The 16,551-nt window shown below is 41.6% G+C and overlaps 2 protein-coding genes across 13 annotated transcripts in view; one reads left to right on the forward strand and one right to left on the reverse strand.

Annotated features, from left to right (window-relative positions):
• The window catches only part of gabpa (GA binding protein transcription factor subunit alpha), a 384,408-nt gene that overhangs the window by 229,644 nt on the left and 138,213 nt on the right, over nt 1-16,551 (reverse strand). The gene's annotated exons all lie outside the window — the stretch shown is intronic.
• appa (amyloid beta (A4) precursor protein a) overlaps nt 1-16,551 on the forward strand; it is a 170,692-nt gene that overhangs the window by 133,810 nt on the left and 20,331 nt on the right. For all 4 annotated transcript variants that reach the window (XM_086007239.1, XM_086007240.1, XM_086007242.1 and 1 more), the window contains 4 exons: nt 14,179-14,312; nt 14,602-14,676; nt 15,020-15,178; nt 16,237-16,365. In XM_086007239.1, the coding sequence (XP_085863365.1) occupies nt 14,179-14,312; nt 14,602-14,676; nt 15,020-15,178; nt 16,237-16,365 (497 nt within the window). The remainder of the gene's footprint in view (nt 1-14,178; nt 14,313-14,601; nt 14,677-15,019; nt 15,179-16,236; nt 16,366-16,551) is intronic.

A 16,551-nucleotide genomic window follows, 5' to 3' on the forward strand; every position in this document is an offset into this window, starting at 1 on the left:
ATGACACTGGTAGACAGTTGGGCATCTTTTGGGAGTACACATATTTTGTATTTAACAGCAGCCATACAGTTTTCCATGTTTGAGGAATTTTTAAAAATCCCTTGGACTCCTTGATTATGGTTATGATTGGTGCATTTTCCAGCACTTCTCTTGGAAACAGTCAAGTCATTTGCGCAAGAAAAGATCACATCTGCTCGGGACTTACAGGATCAGAAAAGATCATTTTGATCTATGTAGCCAACCCAGAGTTCAATTACAGGAAACACTGTTCACTATCTGTATCCCTCAATTGATTTTCTCTCTCGATGCCTGTCTGGCCTACTCCTAAAATTCCTGACCTCAGCCTTGATACTCTCCTTGGGAAGTCCATTCCAAACATGCACCACCCTCTGTGAAATATCGGATCTGTCCATTCACTTTCTTCTAAGCTTCAAACTGAAACCTCTGACTTTCACCATCTATCATACTGAATTTTCTGTCTACCATATTGAATTAGTATAGCCCAAGACTGATAGTTAAGTCACTCATGATAAATTGCTGACTGAAGGCTATATGGGATGTCCACTACATCTATCTGTTTAGAAGGTGGAAAATATTTGCACTGCTTGATCATTTTATACAGGTTAAACTATTTAGATTTATGTAGAAATAAAAGAATTAGAGGCAAAAATATAAATACAAACTCATTTAGCAGGGATATCCAACCTTTTTATCCTCATGCATAGCATAGATTCCTACCATGGACCCCAAGAGACCACATACAAATATTCTATCTAGAATCTAAAATACCCCTTCCCATTAAAACTAGACTAATTTTTGATCAGCGATTATTGTGCGGATGATAGTTTGAGCAGCCGTTTCCTGTATCTAACAGGACAAGCATTCTATTTTTGTCACCGTTCCTTTCAATGTTGAGCAAGGTGAAATGATGTGTTTTTATTCTGTAAACCTGGATGTGTGGACCCCAGTAACGTCAAAGACTGATCTTTAAATACAATGCATTCAATGCTCCCATGTCTACAGAAATCCCCTGTTTTTTATGAAAATGTATCATACAAGTGACAGGAAGGAAAATGTATAATTCACAGGGCGATGAGAATGTGTCCTGATATCCTATTCACTGGTCTTGGTGATTTTTGAAACGAGGTCATTATTGCGTACAGGAAAGAACAAGCAAGATGTGTGCATCCTTCATGGGGATGTAATCGAAGCACCAGAGCCTGCAGTTTTGCAGTGTGTGGAATCCACTAGGGAAATGCCCTTTGGGGAGGTTAATGAGATACTTAAGTTTCAAGCCAGGTGTACCAATCCAATACCATTACTATTTAACAAAATGTAAACACTTCATGGTTTCCATGTTTGGTGTGCATTCACTTTTGTTGCTATGTAGGAAAAGAGTCAAGGAAATGGTGGAGAAAAGAGAATGTTTTACATAAGAGTCTGACCATGATCTAGGAGCACTGAGGACTTCGTCAGACAAGAAAAAGCATCTCGACTAGGGGGAAAAGGAAAGAAGAAACCCTGTAAACTATTCACTAAATTTGCATGTGCAGAAATGTTTTTCTTCCGTCCATAAGTTGTGTACAATCGTGTGCACCAAAGCATTTATAGATGGCTTTTAAGCTGGCTTTGCATTTTTAGTTTACTATGATTGTGACAAATTTCAACCCTTTTCTAAATATTCTCCCTGCTTCAGCAGCACCAGTCTCTTCCATAAGCAGATCCTTTTTTGATTCATTCACGGGACGTGGGCGTCGCTGGCAAGGCCAGCATTTATTGCCCATCCCTAATCACCCTTGAGAAGGTGGTGGTGAGCCGCCTCCTTGAACCGCTGCAGTCCATGCAGTGAAGGTACTCCCACTGCTGTTGGGGAGGGAGTTCCAAGATTTTGACCCAGCGTCTATGAAGAAACGGCAATATATTTCCAAGTCAGGATGATGCGTGACTTGGAGGTGGTGGTCCTTGCAATCAGGCGTTTACCTTTACTGTCCAGTATCTGGTTGTGTGATAGCATGACCTGCGGCCACAACAGTAAATGAATTGGATACGATATTCTCGCACATGCCCCCATGTCTGCTTCTCCTGTCATCCAAAAGCTGGACTGATTAATAATTCAGTGACACAAGACTTGAACTGATTTATTATTTTGTTGTTAAAGTGAGCATACATTTACAAAGTAACATTTATAGTGAGTCTCGCCTCACTTTGACTTTAATTCTGTAAACTTTCTCATAGCGTAGAAGACAAAACGTGGCATGTTGTTAGTGAGCTAAATTAGCATTTTGGACTCTTGTCTTAAAAGGGGGGGGGCTTTGTCTCTCTGTCTGAACAGACTTGCTAGAACTTCCAGACCATGTAGTCCCTTGCTTTTTTGTTCCCTGGCTAGACAGGAGGTGATTAGCTTGATCTCTGACCTCCCTGTCGAGGGGTTGACCAGCAGGGCTGCCAGTATAAACTGGCTTGTGTTCTCCCACCCCCATCCAACATAGGGGCCCCTAGAAATGTTTTGTTCATGAATAAGACATTCCAGTCCCTAATGTGTCAATATTTGCTGGGATTTGTTAATAACGCTCTATTGTCTCTAGCATTCTTTCCTCCCACCTTGCCTTGGGTTGCTACGGGGGATTTTAATCCTTTGAGCTAAATTTAACCAAATAGTAACATTGGCCCAGAAATTCAGGTCGGAGGCTTCCCGCGGGTGCCTAGTGCGCCGGCCGTTGAGCTGTGGGCCCGCGTGGGATTCCGATCCTGGGCCTGCTCCAACTGCCGGCGCGCAGTGCTTGCGTATCCCAGCGGCGCAGTTAGTTCGACGTGGACCATGGAGAGCCAATGGTAGTAGGGAAATGCTCATTCATAAAATTGACAGGAAGAGCTGTCAGAACTATAAATACTATATAAGCCCCAAAACATCACTAAAACTTCAGAGAATTTTTTTTTTTAAATCACATTTTTAAAATAACTAAATTACATAAAATAACTATTTTAAACAATAATTTAAATTTTTGAAAAAATTAATTACATTTTCTAATGAGGCTAAAAATAAACTTACCCTTTAAAGTATTTAAAAATAATAAACCTGTGGGGAAAAATGTTTTAATTTTTAATAATTCACCACTTACCTTGTTAAAAGCAGTGTAACTCCTGGAGACTTACCCTCCCGGAGAAACCTGCAAAAAAAAACGTAAGTTCCATGTGCACGCGCTGCCTCTCCAGCGTACACGTTCAACCTCTGAACCCTTTCCTTTAAGGAAACGGAAGTTCCGGTTTCCCGCGCGTGCACAGTGCGTGCATGAAACCAGCACTTTCATTGGGCCTGCGGGTGAGTACCCCGTGCATTCTCACCCGTGGAGACCCGAATTTCTGGGCCATTGTAATAATCTTGCGGAGATCTTGCATGGTGAAATAGTCAGAAATCCTAAAAGTGGCAGTAATCCATAGCGGGACTTGAGACATCAGAATTTCAGTTACCACAGCTACTCGTCCATGGTGCTCGGCTCCTATTTCTGGTTACAGGTATATAGCCATCTAAAACCCTCGGTGTGACTGCCTTGTGGCAGAATTGGGCACACTGTATATAGTTACAAATCCCACTGATCAATAGATGAAAGCTACAAACTTGGCATAAGGATACTTTACAGTAGATGGCTTGTGTGTTCACCTCTTAATTCTTTGAATTGGAAGAAATTTCTTAAATGGACGATCGGGTGGTGGAATGAATTGGCACCTGAGAGCTCTATCTGAATCTAGCTATGTGTGATGAGATGCCAGTCTCTTTTTCTCTTTCACCACCACCACTAGCTGCTTAAATCCTGAATAGCATTGACCTGAGCTGTGCGAACCCTGTTCTTTGTGAGCATGGACCCACGATGTAAAACTGGCTCGAATTTAGTAGACTGCAAGGATAGTGGTTGAGAATTGGAGGTGCCACAGTGCTGGGACAATGGTAGGTGGTTTGGGATAAGGTGCGTGGTTTGGGGATAAGGTGCGTGGTTTGGAGTGAGAAGAGAGCGTTGAAAGCCTATGCCATTGGGCAGGAGACCGTGTTCCATTGCCCTGCACTGGTATCCTTATCACTTGAACACACAACTTCATCAGTAAAAAGGACTGCCCGTGAACTTTTAATTAGCACAAAGAATTTTGATTGGTTTGAAATGTATCTGTCTAGGTGGTTTAATTATAAAATTCCTGAGTTTCAGTAACTTGCTGCTGCAGCCTGCATTCCGAGTGAATATGGTAATCGTTTCATTGAAGGACAGGATGTAACCTAAAATACCTAATCTCTCTCTTATTTACACACACACACTCTATTCCGTTACATTTCAGAAAGAAGTATCTGATAGCGAAATGTTAATGAGTAGAAATCGAGGGTACTGAGCCATTTCCTTTCCATGCCCATTTTATTCATTGCTGTTAGAGCTTTATCTTAACTGTAAATCCCTATTAATTGAATCTGCTTTGGCTTGACTTTTATTTCTCGTTTCACAGGCTACTGAGCAAACTGCTTGGAAACGTACCAGCCCAATCTAGCACGTTATGTCATCACTGCTTTCTTTTCGGAGGTGATCTGTCTTTTCTTGATTTTTGCCTGATTGAATCAAGAAATGTTGGGAGGTTTCTGCCCTGACACAGCACAGAAACAGCCCTAACCAAACTTACAAATGACATCCTCTGCAGTCTTTGTTGACCTCAATTCTCTTCCATTGTCTCTCTTCTGTCTAGCGCAGTGAGACTACCCTCATTTGGTTCCACTCTTACCTATCTGATTGTAGCTAGGTCATGTCCAGCAATAGCTTCTCTGCCTGCCCCCTACACAGTTATCTTTGGAGTTTCCCAAGGATTTGCTCCTCTTCCTCATCTGCGTGCTGACCCTCGGGGATGTCATTGGCTGCAGATGGAATTAAATAGTTGCTTGAAAGAAAAGAATATTAAAGGATATACGAAGTGAGCAAGAAACTGGGATTAGACTCGATGGCTTGTGGAAACAACACTGGTGTAGACTTAATGGGTAAAACAGCTTGTTTCTGTAGTATTAAATGGTTATGTATCGTAGAGGAAAGTGAATGTTCTCATTTGTTACTGTGTTTTAGGGAGGAAGTGTTAGATTTTTTTCTAATTTTCTCCTCTCCTGAAGATGGGGACTCAAGTTGGTTACAGTTCCACAGAAGCCAGCAGCCATTTGATCTGATACATTGCCCAGGAGCCCGGAGTTCAATTGTTGGGGCCCCATAGCTGTGCTGGCAGTAACTGATCACACACTGGAGATTGATCCTGGAGTCTCCAATACTTTTTAAAGTAGCTCCGTACCAGCCCCTGAGCATAGGCGAGGCCCTCAGTATTATTTCTAATCTTCAATTCCCCTTAATACAAGTCCAGCTGCTGACATTGTTCCATTTGGCATTACCATGGTCCTCTGCAAATGTATATTGGGTGCCGTAAGAGCATGATCCATGACTGCCCTGTATAATAGCCAAACTTTTTCACAGCAAACCTAGAATATCAACCGGGAATTAAATCCCTGTAGAGTGGTAAGATGTGTATTTAAATACAGGAATGCAGAATTTATTCCAAGTGCGAAAGATCTGGTGACTCACAAATGGAGACTCTTGGTGAATTACAAAGTCCTTCGAGTGTCTGATTCAACAGGCCAAGTTTTAGTCCATTTTGCCCGGCAGTATAAATAACACTAGAACTCGCCAAACCGATTACTCCATCCTTCAGTCTGCAGTCCAGATAAAGTAAGTATCTCGGCCAGCTTGGAGGAAATGCCAATGCTGCAAGTGACTAAATTTGAGTAAAGTAACCTTGTCTCACACACCGCTAATCTTTCTGCTACTCGTTGCAGATTTGGCACTTTTTAGATTACATGTTGCAAATGTACAACTAGACAGAGTTTGTATATCTTGCTCAATAACTTTTTTGTACTGGCCCTAAAATTGGCAAGTTGCATCAGGTCCAAAGTTCTCTCTCAAACCCCCCACCCCCAAAAGAAGCAGTTCATATATTTTCAATACTTCATTTGATGGTGTTGAATACAGTAGTCAGTTTTCATCATATTCTGCATTTTGTTGCAACTAGAGCCTTAAGTGAGGATTGCTCCATATATCCCTCGTCATTTGTAATCGTTCTCTTACCCAGGAGAATTAGCTGTGCTTTTCAGGAGTTGATGCGAGTTGGCCATGTGACCATAGTGAAGTGGGATGAGAGTAGGGACAGTTGGTAGCCTGCACCCCGCGACCATTTTGTTTATCAAATGTTTAGACCTCGTCTCTAAAATAAGTTTTCAGTAGCATTTAAATTCCTTGTTAACTCAGTTCTGCTTTTCACCCCCAATAAAAATTCTCAACCGGATTGAAGTTGTGTTGAGATTCACTGGGAACAGGAGTAGGCTATTCAGCCCCTCGAGCCTGTTCTGCCATTGTATTAGATCATGACTGATCTGTATCTCAACTCCATTTACCCACCTTTTCGCCATATCCCTGATGTTTGAGATAGTTTCAACAGGCTGACTCAGCTTATGTGGGAATAGTAGTGTGGTTATGATACTGAACTAATAATCCAGAGGTTGAGAGATCAAATCCCACCATGGCAAATTGTGAAATTTAATGAAATAAATCTGGTTATTTATAGGATAGCACCAGAAAAAATGACTGAAAGCTGATGGATTGTTACAAAAGTCCAACTAATGTCCTTCGGGGAAGGGAACCTGCCTCTCCTACCCAATTTGGTCTACATGTGACTTCAGCCCCAGACTATCTGGTTGCCTCTTACTGCCCTCTGAAGTAGCATAACCAGCCACTCAATTGTGTGTTTTTTAAATGATAAGCAACTAGACATGGATAATAAATGCAGCTTTGTCAGCAATGTTTCCCCTAATTTTTTAGGGTGCGCGGCAATGTTCCCTGTAATTTTTATGGGGCCATGCGGACATTCAAAATACCGCTTGAGCGCCGCGCAGCTTAAAGGGAACATTGGTGTGTGGCCCCTTTAAGGGGCTGCACGGCCCATTTCAAACTTCCGCGCCTGCACGGTTTTTCCATCAAGAAACAGCCAAATGGGAACATTGCTTGTCAGTATTTCCCACATCCCAAAACCAAATACTAATAAATTTTAACATTTCAATGTTTTAATTCCTTCCTTGCCTAAATGCAAAACTGGGATGCATAAGTTTCACAGTATGCAGACCTCCCTTTTTCAGACTTTGATCCTAGACCCCAATAAAAGTGATGATTAATCATTTTGAGGGTTTTTTTTTTTTAAAGACGAGCAAGACTCGCTTCCACAAGGTTTTTACTAATATGGTTGTTAAATATGTAAGGGGTGACCTCTGGGCTTTTTTTTCTTTCCCATGCTATGAGATGTTTCTCTCCAGCTCCATATACCTGTAGTAGCAGGACTATTGGGAGCTTAATGGAGAAGGGTTTTGTATTGGTGTTCCAGTGTACTGCCACAGCACCATCCACACCAGTGTTCTCCCTGTAAGGTGTGTGGCCGCACAGTGCTCCAGGGAACCCGTGCAACCGGCTTGCCAGCATTTCAATGTAAGAACCGCGCATGCGTGGTATTTTGAATGGCCCGCACATTCCCTTAAAGGGGCCGCGCAGGGCCAAAAGAAATTACAGGGAAAATAGATCCACACCATATTTTTCAACAGAATTACAACTAGCAGATAGTGAAGTTGAATATTTTACAGAAGCAAGCTCTCCACAATATAGTGACATTTTAAGGTGCACTCATCCAAAGCAGAAACCCTTCTATAAACCCAAATGATCGAGTGTGGCCGAGGGAGAGTGCCAGACCAATCTTTTTGGGAGCAGCTCAAGCAACGTTGAAAGTTCAAGCTTGCATATTGCTGCTGAAGTTATTCAAAATGAATGAGTTTGTGTAATGGTATTTCTGGGCGCAGAGCTAGCAGATATTTACTTTGTAATTCAAGTGAAGTGTGAGACAGTTTTGACTGCAGACTCCATTGAATGCACCCTGCACGAAGTCTGTCTCTTTGAGGTGAAATTTGGCTTCCTGTTTCTATTCTAGAAGGGAAAGAAATCCTCCAGACTGGTATTCCAAACAATAGATGTGTTTAATCTCCCATCTCTCAGATTTTTGGCACACATGCAAGTTTGTAACTGGGGTTTGACCTGAGATGGTGACTGATTCTCCAATACAGCTTCAAACACTTCTTGGCTTCAAAAGCTCAGAGTGCAATGTTCAAATTAAGTGGGTTAACCCTTACTCTGTATGGGAATATGATGTCAGTCAAAAAGTAGTCTTGCTGTGGGGTATTATTTACGAAATATCTGAGAAACCCAAGTGTTGACATTGGCCAGTTGGCCCCTCACCATATGTTTTATTTGAATCAAACATACAATTAAGTCTACCTGCTCCCCATTTGGATGGATTTTCATTTTTCCCTACCTTTGCTGTCCTTTCAAGCCTCAGTGCTCTTCTATCATTTCCGTAGCATGTTGTTTTGTATATAAATTATTGGTGAAAGTTCTTGATTCTTCACATATAAGATATAGGAGCAGGAGTAGGCCATTTGGCCCTTCGAGCCTGCTCTGCCATTCAATAAGATCATGGCTGATCTTTTACCTCATCTCCACGTTCCTGCACTATCCCCATATCCCTTGATTCCCTTAATATTCAAAAATCTATCCATCTCTGTCTTGAATATACTCAATGACTGAGCCTCCACAGCGCTCTGGGGTAAAGAATGCCAAAGATTCACCACCTTCTGAGTGAAGAAATTTCTCCTCATCTCAGTCCTAAATGGCCGACCCCTTATTCTGAGACTGTGACCCCTGGTTCTAGACTCCCCAGCTAGGGGAAACATCTACCCTGTCAAACCTTGTAAGAATTTTGTATGTTTCAATGAGATCACCTTTCATTCTTCCAAACTCTAGAGAATATAGGCCTAGTCTACTCAATCTCTGCTCGTAGGACAATCCCACCACCCCAGGAACTAGTCTGGTGAACCTTTGTTGCACTTCCTCGATGGCAAGTATATCCTTCCTTAGATAAAGAGACCAAATCTGTACGCATTACTCCAGGTGTGGTCTCACCAGGGCCTTAAATAATTGCAGTAAGACGTCTTTACTCTTCTACTCAAATCCTCTTGTATTAAAGGCCAACATACCATTTGCTTTCCTAATTGCTTGCTGTACCTGCATATTAACTTTGTGATTTGTGTACAAGGACACCCAGGTCCCTCTGAACACCAACATTTCCTAATCTCTCACCATTTAAGAAATACTTTACTTTTCTCTCTTTCCTACCAAAGTGGATAACTTCACATTTCTCCACATTATATTCCATTTGCCATGTTCTTGCCCACTCACTTAGCCTGTCTATATCCCCTTGAAGCCTCCTTGCATCCTCCTCACAACTTACATTCTCACCCAACTTTGTATCATCAGCAAACTTGGATATAGTACATTTGGTCCCCTCATCCAAATCATTGATGTAGATTGTGAATTGCTGAGGCCCAAGCACTGATCCTTGCGGTACCCCACTAGTTACAGCCTGTCAACCCGAAAATGACCCGTTTATTCCTACTCTCTGTTTCCTGTCCGTTAACCAATCCTCAATCCATGCTAGTATATTACTCCCAATCTCATGAGCCCTAATTTTGTTTAATAACTTCTTGTGTGACACCTTATCGAATGCCTTCTGAAAATCCAAATACACCGCATCCACTGGTTCCCCCTCATCTATTCTGCTAGTTACAACCTCAAAGAATTCTTAACAGATTCGTCAAACATGATTTCCCTTTCATAAATCCGTGTTGACTCTGCCCAATCCTATTATTATTTTCTAAGTGCCCTGTTTCCACGTCCTTAATAATAGATTCTAGTATTTTCCCTACTACCGATGTCAGGCTAACTGGCCTGTAGTTCTCTCTCTCTCTCGCCCTCCTTTCTTAAATAGTGGGGTTACATTTGCTACCTTCCAATCCGCGGGAACCGTTCTAGAATCTATGGAATTTTGGAAAATGATAACCAATGCATCCACTAATATCAAAACCCTAGGATGTAAGTCATCAGGTCCAGGGGATTTATCGGCGTTCAGTCTCATTAATTTCTCCAGTACTATTTTTTTACTAATACTGATTTCTTTCGGCTCCTTGGTACTCCACTATTTCCAGGAAGTTTTTTGGGTCGTCTTCTGTGAAGACAGACACAAAGTATTTGTTTAATTTCTCTGCCATTTCCTTATTCCCCATTATAATTTCTCCTGTCTCAGCCTGTAAGGGACCCACATTTACTTTTGCTAATCTTTTCCTTTTTACATACCTGTAGAAGCTTTTACAGTCTGTTTTTATGTCTCTCGCTAGTTTACTCTCGTATTCTATTTTCACTTTCTTTATCAATTTCTTGGTCCTCCTTTGCTGAATTCTAAAATCCTCCCAATCCTCAGGCTTACTATTTTTTGCAACATTATAAGCCTCTTCCTTTGATCTAATACTATCTTTAACTTCTCTTGTTAGCCACGATTGGATCACTTTTCCTGTGGGGTTTTTGTGTATTGTTGTCAATTATGTATTAATTCTTTAAATGCTAGCCATTGCTTCTCTACCATCATGCCTCTTATTGTAGTTTCCCAATCTACCTTAGACGCCCCTCATACCTACATAGTTTGCTTTGTTTAGATTTAAGACCCTAGTTTCAGGTTTAACTAAATCACTTTCAAACTCAGTATAAAATTCCATCATATTATGGTCACTCTTCCCTAAAGGCACCTTTACTACAAGGTTATTAATTAACCCTTTCTCATTGCACAGTACTAGATCTAAAATAGCCTGTTCTCTAGTTGGTTCCTCAACATACTGATCCTGAAAACTATCTTGCATACATTCCATGAATTTGTCCTCCACATTATTACAGCAATTTGGTTTGCCCAGTCTATATATAGATTAAAGTCCCCCCTGATTACTGTATTACCCTTGTTACATGTGCCTCTAATTTCCTGATTTATACTCTGCCCTACATTGCAACTACTATTTGGGGGCCTAGAAACAACTCCCACCTATGTTTTCTGCCCCTTGTTGTTTCTTAGCTCCACCCGAACAGATTCTACTTCTTGATTTTCTGAGCTAAGATCCTTTCTCTCTACTGTCTATCCTATTCTTTATTATCAGGGCTACCCCTCCTCTTCTATTTTGCCTATCTCCTCTAAAAGTTAAGTAACCTAGAATATTTAGTTCCTCACCTTGGCCACTTTGCAACCATGTCTCCGTTATGCCTATTAGAGCAAACCTGTTCATTTCTATCTGCGCTATTCATCTATTTTGTTGCGAATGCTTCGCACATTCAGATATGATGTCTTTAGCTTTGACTTATTTCTATTTTTCACTGATGCCTTATTACCTTTGTTACTCTCTCTGTCGCTTCCTGACCCACTCTGCTTATTTTTACCCAAAACTCTGCTCTAGAGCCTTGACATTTCTCTTGCTGCTTTTAAATTTACTCTTTCCTGAATTCTCCCCCCCCCCCCCCCCCCCCCCCCCCTTCATTAGTTTAAATCCCTGTCTGCTGCCCTAGTTATTCAGTTCTCCAGGACACTGGTCCCAGCCTGGTTTAAGTAGAGCCCGTCCCAGCGGAACAGCTCCCTCTTTCCCCAGTACTGGTGCCAGTGCCCATGAACTGACACCCCTTCATAGAAACATAGAAGATAGGAGCAGGAGTCGGCCATTCAGCCCCTCGAGCCTGCTCCGCCATTCAATGTGATCATGGCTGATCATCCAAATTCAGTACCCGGTCCCTGCTTTCTCCCCATACCCCTTGATCCCTTTAGCCTTAAGAAATATATCCAACTCCTTCCTCCCACACCACTCTTTGAGCCATGCATTTAAACCTCTAATCTGTTTGTCCCTATGCCAATTTGTACATGGCTCAGGTAACAATCCAGAGATTATTACCTTTTGAGGTTCTGCTTTTTAATTTGGAGCCTCACACATCTACCAAACCTTCCCGTTCCTATCCAAGTAACAAAATTGGCACTTTATCTTCTCTAATCCAAAAATGCTGTTAAGTATCTTTCTCCTTCTCCCAGGGATTCTAAGCTGCCATGACTGCCAGATTTGTAGCAACTGGCTCTGTTTTCTCTTTTCTTCCCTGCCAAGGTGAAGTGCCCGGTTTCTACTGAAGACGTTGGAGGAGTTGCTGAGATCGAGATCGGAACTTGTCATATGGGAGGCAGTGGCATTTTCCATTTCTCTCCCTTACTCCCCTTTGTCACTTTTTGTAGTTGACTGGTTCCTTTGCTGTTGACTCAGTTCCTTGGCAGGAATCAGTATTCCGGAGATGTTTGGCAATCTTGTCTCCTTCTCGAGCCATTTTAGGCTTCATAAGGTTTATTCACGCTTAGCTCTGATTTTTTTTTTATGAAACAGTACCCAATGGCTTCTGTTTTAAAATCCTTTTGTACCCAACACCCCCTTATAGTAATGAAGAATGAAATACGGTATTAAGATCTTCTCTGTAGTGCACCCAGTCCAGAAGATATAAAGACCTGTGTGTCACAGTTTAGATAACTAACATTTATTTGATGATCTGGAATGTGGAATTAACCGTGCTGTACTTCTAGCAAAAATGACATTAGAGCCACTATTTATGTCCAGTAACCTTATTGTTTTGTGTCAGATTTCCTTTGGGAGTTTCAAAAATCCCCATTTGCAATCTGCCTCTTAAATAAAAATTTAGGCTTTGTCTATTTGTTCTGCTTCTGGTCAGATCTTCAGCTCGTATCTGCAGCTTTTGCCAGCCTTTTAGTTTGTTATTTTTTCATCATCAAGAAACAGCCTGCATTGATCTAGTGCCTTTAACGTTGAACTTGTCCTGAAGCACTGCTCTTCTGATACTCGGCTGTGTAGAAGAGCTGTAAATTCCTTGAATTTAGGATGCAAGTGTACTGACCAAGAAGGTGAAGTTACTCTGCACCTTGCATTCATTCTGTGTCATTGTTTAGTTCAGGATGGACATCAAGTGAATAGTAGTAGATTATTCTACTTGTCTTTCGTACGCTTGCCAGATCATATATATCCTAGTGTGCTGAAGGAGATCGGAGAAAACCTGTTGGTCATTGACCTCGTTATGGAGGTTATGGTTTTAGTGAGGTTCAGCGGGTAAAAATGGCAAGGTGGACACAATGAAATCTATTCTATGGAGGAATATCTATAGCACGAATTTAATGAGAAACTGCTACTGTGGATTTAGGAGGCGGAGAACCTGACTGGCAAACCTTTTGGAGTTTGTGAACATTACAGATAGGGTCAAGAGTGGCAATCTTGTGATGTAGGTTTTCAGAACAGTTTTGACAAAGTTCCACATGAAGGATTTCAAATTTAGTTAAAGCCACAAGAATCCACAGTAAATTGAGCAAACAAAAATTAACACCAAGTGGAAGTAGGTCAGAAATTATGGGTGATAAGCGTACAATGAAATTTAAATAGGCACAACATTTAAAAGGCACCTGAAAGTAATGGCAGACACACCTGTTATATGCAGACTGTATACTGAATGCATTTAAAAAAGCTAATGGAACACTAGGCTGTATATCTACAACAGTAGGATATAAATATATAGAAATTATGCTGATGCTTTATAATACGGAGTCTGAACACGGAGTATTATATTTGATTTTGGCCACCGCATCACATAAAGGGATGCACGTACATTGGAAAGGTTACAGAGAAAAGCAACAAGTATATCTTCAGGGAGAATTCAAAGTATAAAAGGGATAAGCTATTAGAACTGAGGGAGGTAAAGAATTCCAGAGAAAGTTTGTATCATAGTGATGCAGCAAGTCTCTGTTCCAACATGGTGAGGATGCAGATGAGAGAGAATTAATATGATGGCGTATTTGAAATGAGGAAGCACGAGAGGACATTTCAGTGGCGCACCGACCATAGCCAAACTGATAAAACAAAGACCATTAAAAAATGCATTGGAGCGGGAGCTTGGAGACTAGAGGTGAGGCAAGGGTTACTAACTGAGCTTTTTCTTGTACCTTGTCCAGGAAGATGAGGGGGTGTAAGAGCCTCCCCAGATATGGTACCAGTATTAAAGTCCGGATGGAGTTGGGCGCGCTTAGAATTGATTGGGTTACTTGGCCTTTTTGAAATGCTCTCTTGGAACACTTTTTGGTTGTGAATTTTTTTGTTGTTGTCACTTTCACCTTTAGTCCCTACTACAGCTGCCAGCACTCCAGATGCTGTTGACAAATACCTTGAAACACCTGGCGATGAGAACGAGCATGCTTATTTCCAAAAGGCAAAGGAGAGGTTGGAGGCCAAGCATCGAGAGCGCATGTCGAAGGTTAGTTTATTTCGCTTTGTGTTCTGTTTGAGGTCTTTTCATCTGTAGTTAGATTATTAATAGCAGTTTTTACTGGTCCTGTATGATATCGATTGATCTATTTAATCAATGTTGTCACTGATCTTTGTAACAATGTACTCTTCGCACTGAAGTGAATAAACTACAATCCTAATCCAGTGTGCTTGCATGACATGCATTGTATTGCAGCACCTTCGATGAGATTCCTGCTTTTAATTTTGGGAAATGCAAATCATGAGCTGGGTTTCTAAATGCACTATGTTGTCTTTAGATAATGAGGGAATGGGAAGAAGCTGAGCGTCAAGCTAAAAATCTGCCTAAAGCTGACAAAAAGGCCGTCATTCAGGTAAGCATGAATGCAGTGGTGGTTTTAAGCATTGATGCTTATTTTTAATCCTGGGTACAAAGTTCATGGATGCAGAATTTTTTTTAAGCATAATCGCTGTTTCTGAGAAGGAAAGGAATGCATGATTAGTTTTAATACTTTAAATCGTTGAGATTTATTCTACATCTGTGCTTTCAGCTTTGTAAACTAGCATGACGCTATTGTACCTTTTGTAGGCTAGACCTTGTCGTCTGGACTGTTGCTATAAATCACGGCCTACAGTTTACAACCTTCCGCTTCTTTTGAATTGAAAATTGGAAGCTATTCCACTTTTTTTAATGGAAACCTTTTGTGATCTTTTAAGCGTTTCCAGGAGATGGTAGAATCACTAGAGCAGGAAGCAGCAAGCGAGAGACAGCAGTTGGTGGAGACCCACATGGCAAGGGTGGAGGCCATGCTGAACGATAGACGCCGTATTGCACTGGAGAATTACCTTGCTGCACTGCAGGCAGAGCCACCCCGGGTAAGTGCATAGCTGTATGGGGAGAGCAAAATTGTCCATTTAGAATTGGCACATTGCTTGCTGGAGAAAGCCAAGGGCACTGTTAATTCAAGGGAGTTTAAAGCTTTGGCTCATACTTTGTTTTGTTTTGGGGATTACATATATTTTTTAAATAGTCAAATTTAACTTTACACTGTTAAGGATTTGTCTCTGCTTGATGAGATGAGCTGCCTTATTTTTTCTTAAGGTGTGGTGCTTTAGGGGTAGCGCTGGTATGCAGTGGCACTGTCACACATCTGTAGGCTACTCCCTGTAGTTCCTACGTATTCTTGATGTGGTTCTAATTGTCCTGGGAGAAGGTTACCAAGAGGAGGCCAGGCGTTCTGCCCAGAGGAAGGAAAAAGGAGATGCAGTTACCTTGAGCTCATTGATTTCCTAGTTGGCGATGCAGAGCTGGCATTGGTAGATGCTTCGGAGAAGATCTCCTGCCTAGTCCTCCCAGAGAGGATGCTTAGGCACTGGTGGGAGGGGGGGAGAGAATAGCTTGGCAGGTGGGCGGAGGTCCTTTTAATAATAAAAAATGACCAATTAAGTTTTGTCTTATTTTTCTTCCTGGCCCATCTTAAGTTTTTAAGTATTTCGGGAATTCGAGGCTCGCGTTTTCACACAGCTGCCAGTGGCTCATTGGACCTACGTGTTCCCCTGGGCAAATGGTGGAATTTACTGGCTCAAGTATGTGAACTGTGCATTCCTGAAACTGTGATCCTCTTCAGAATGAGAAGTGCGGAGAGTAAAATAGAACTGGTCACTTCAGCTCCTGCTATATGTGCCTGGGAAACAGGCTGTTGTGGGGCACTGCAGTTTAATGAGTTTTCTGGAATCTTTTTCATATCCTGCTTTATTAAATAGTGAAAGTCTGGATTAAACTGTGTTGTGACTTTATTAATAAGATTGAAATGAGTGAAGTATTACATGCTGCTGCTTGTGGTTTTTCAAAACTTTTAGTTCCTGTGCAAATTAGTGCAGGGTTTGTAGCAGCAAAAAAATTCTTCCAAAATAACTTGGCTGTTTCCTTCTAGCCCCGACATGTTCTCAATGCACTGAGGAAGTATATCCGTGCTGAGCAGAAGGACAGACAGCACACCTTGAAACACTTCGAACACGTCCGCATGGTTGACCCCAAGAAGGCGGCTCAGATCAAATCACAAGTAAGAGCCTGATCGAGATATGCAGCTTAGTGATGTCGTGGTTAATGCAGCTCACGTTGCACATCCATTGCAGGTTCCAATCTTGATCGGCTCCAAATTCAAGCCAGTAGCAGTGTATATAACTATGTACTAACCTGTTGCCCCCAGGTTAATTTGACAATGTGAAACCAAAAGACAGTTACTTTC

Source organism: Somniosus microcephalus, chromosome 14 (assembly GCF_052327205.1).
Source record: "Somniosus microcephalus isolate GS21.2 chromosome 14, FLI_Smic_1.0, whole genome shotgun sequence".
Taxonomy (NCBI): domain Eukaryota; kingdom Metazoa; phylum Chordata; class Chondrichthyes; order Squaliformes; family Somniosidae; genus Somniosus; species Somniosus microcephalus.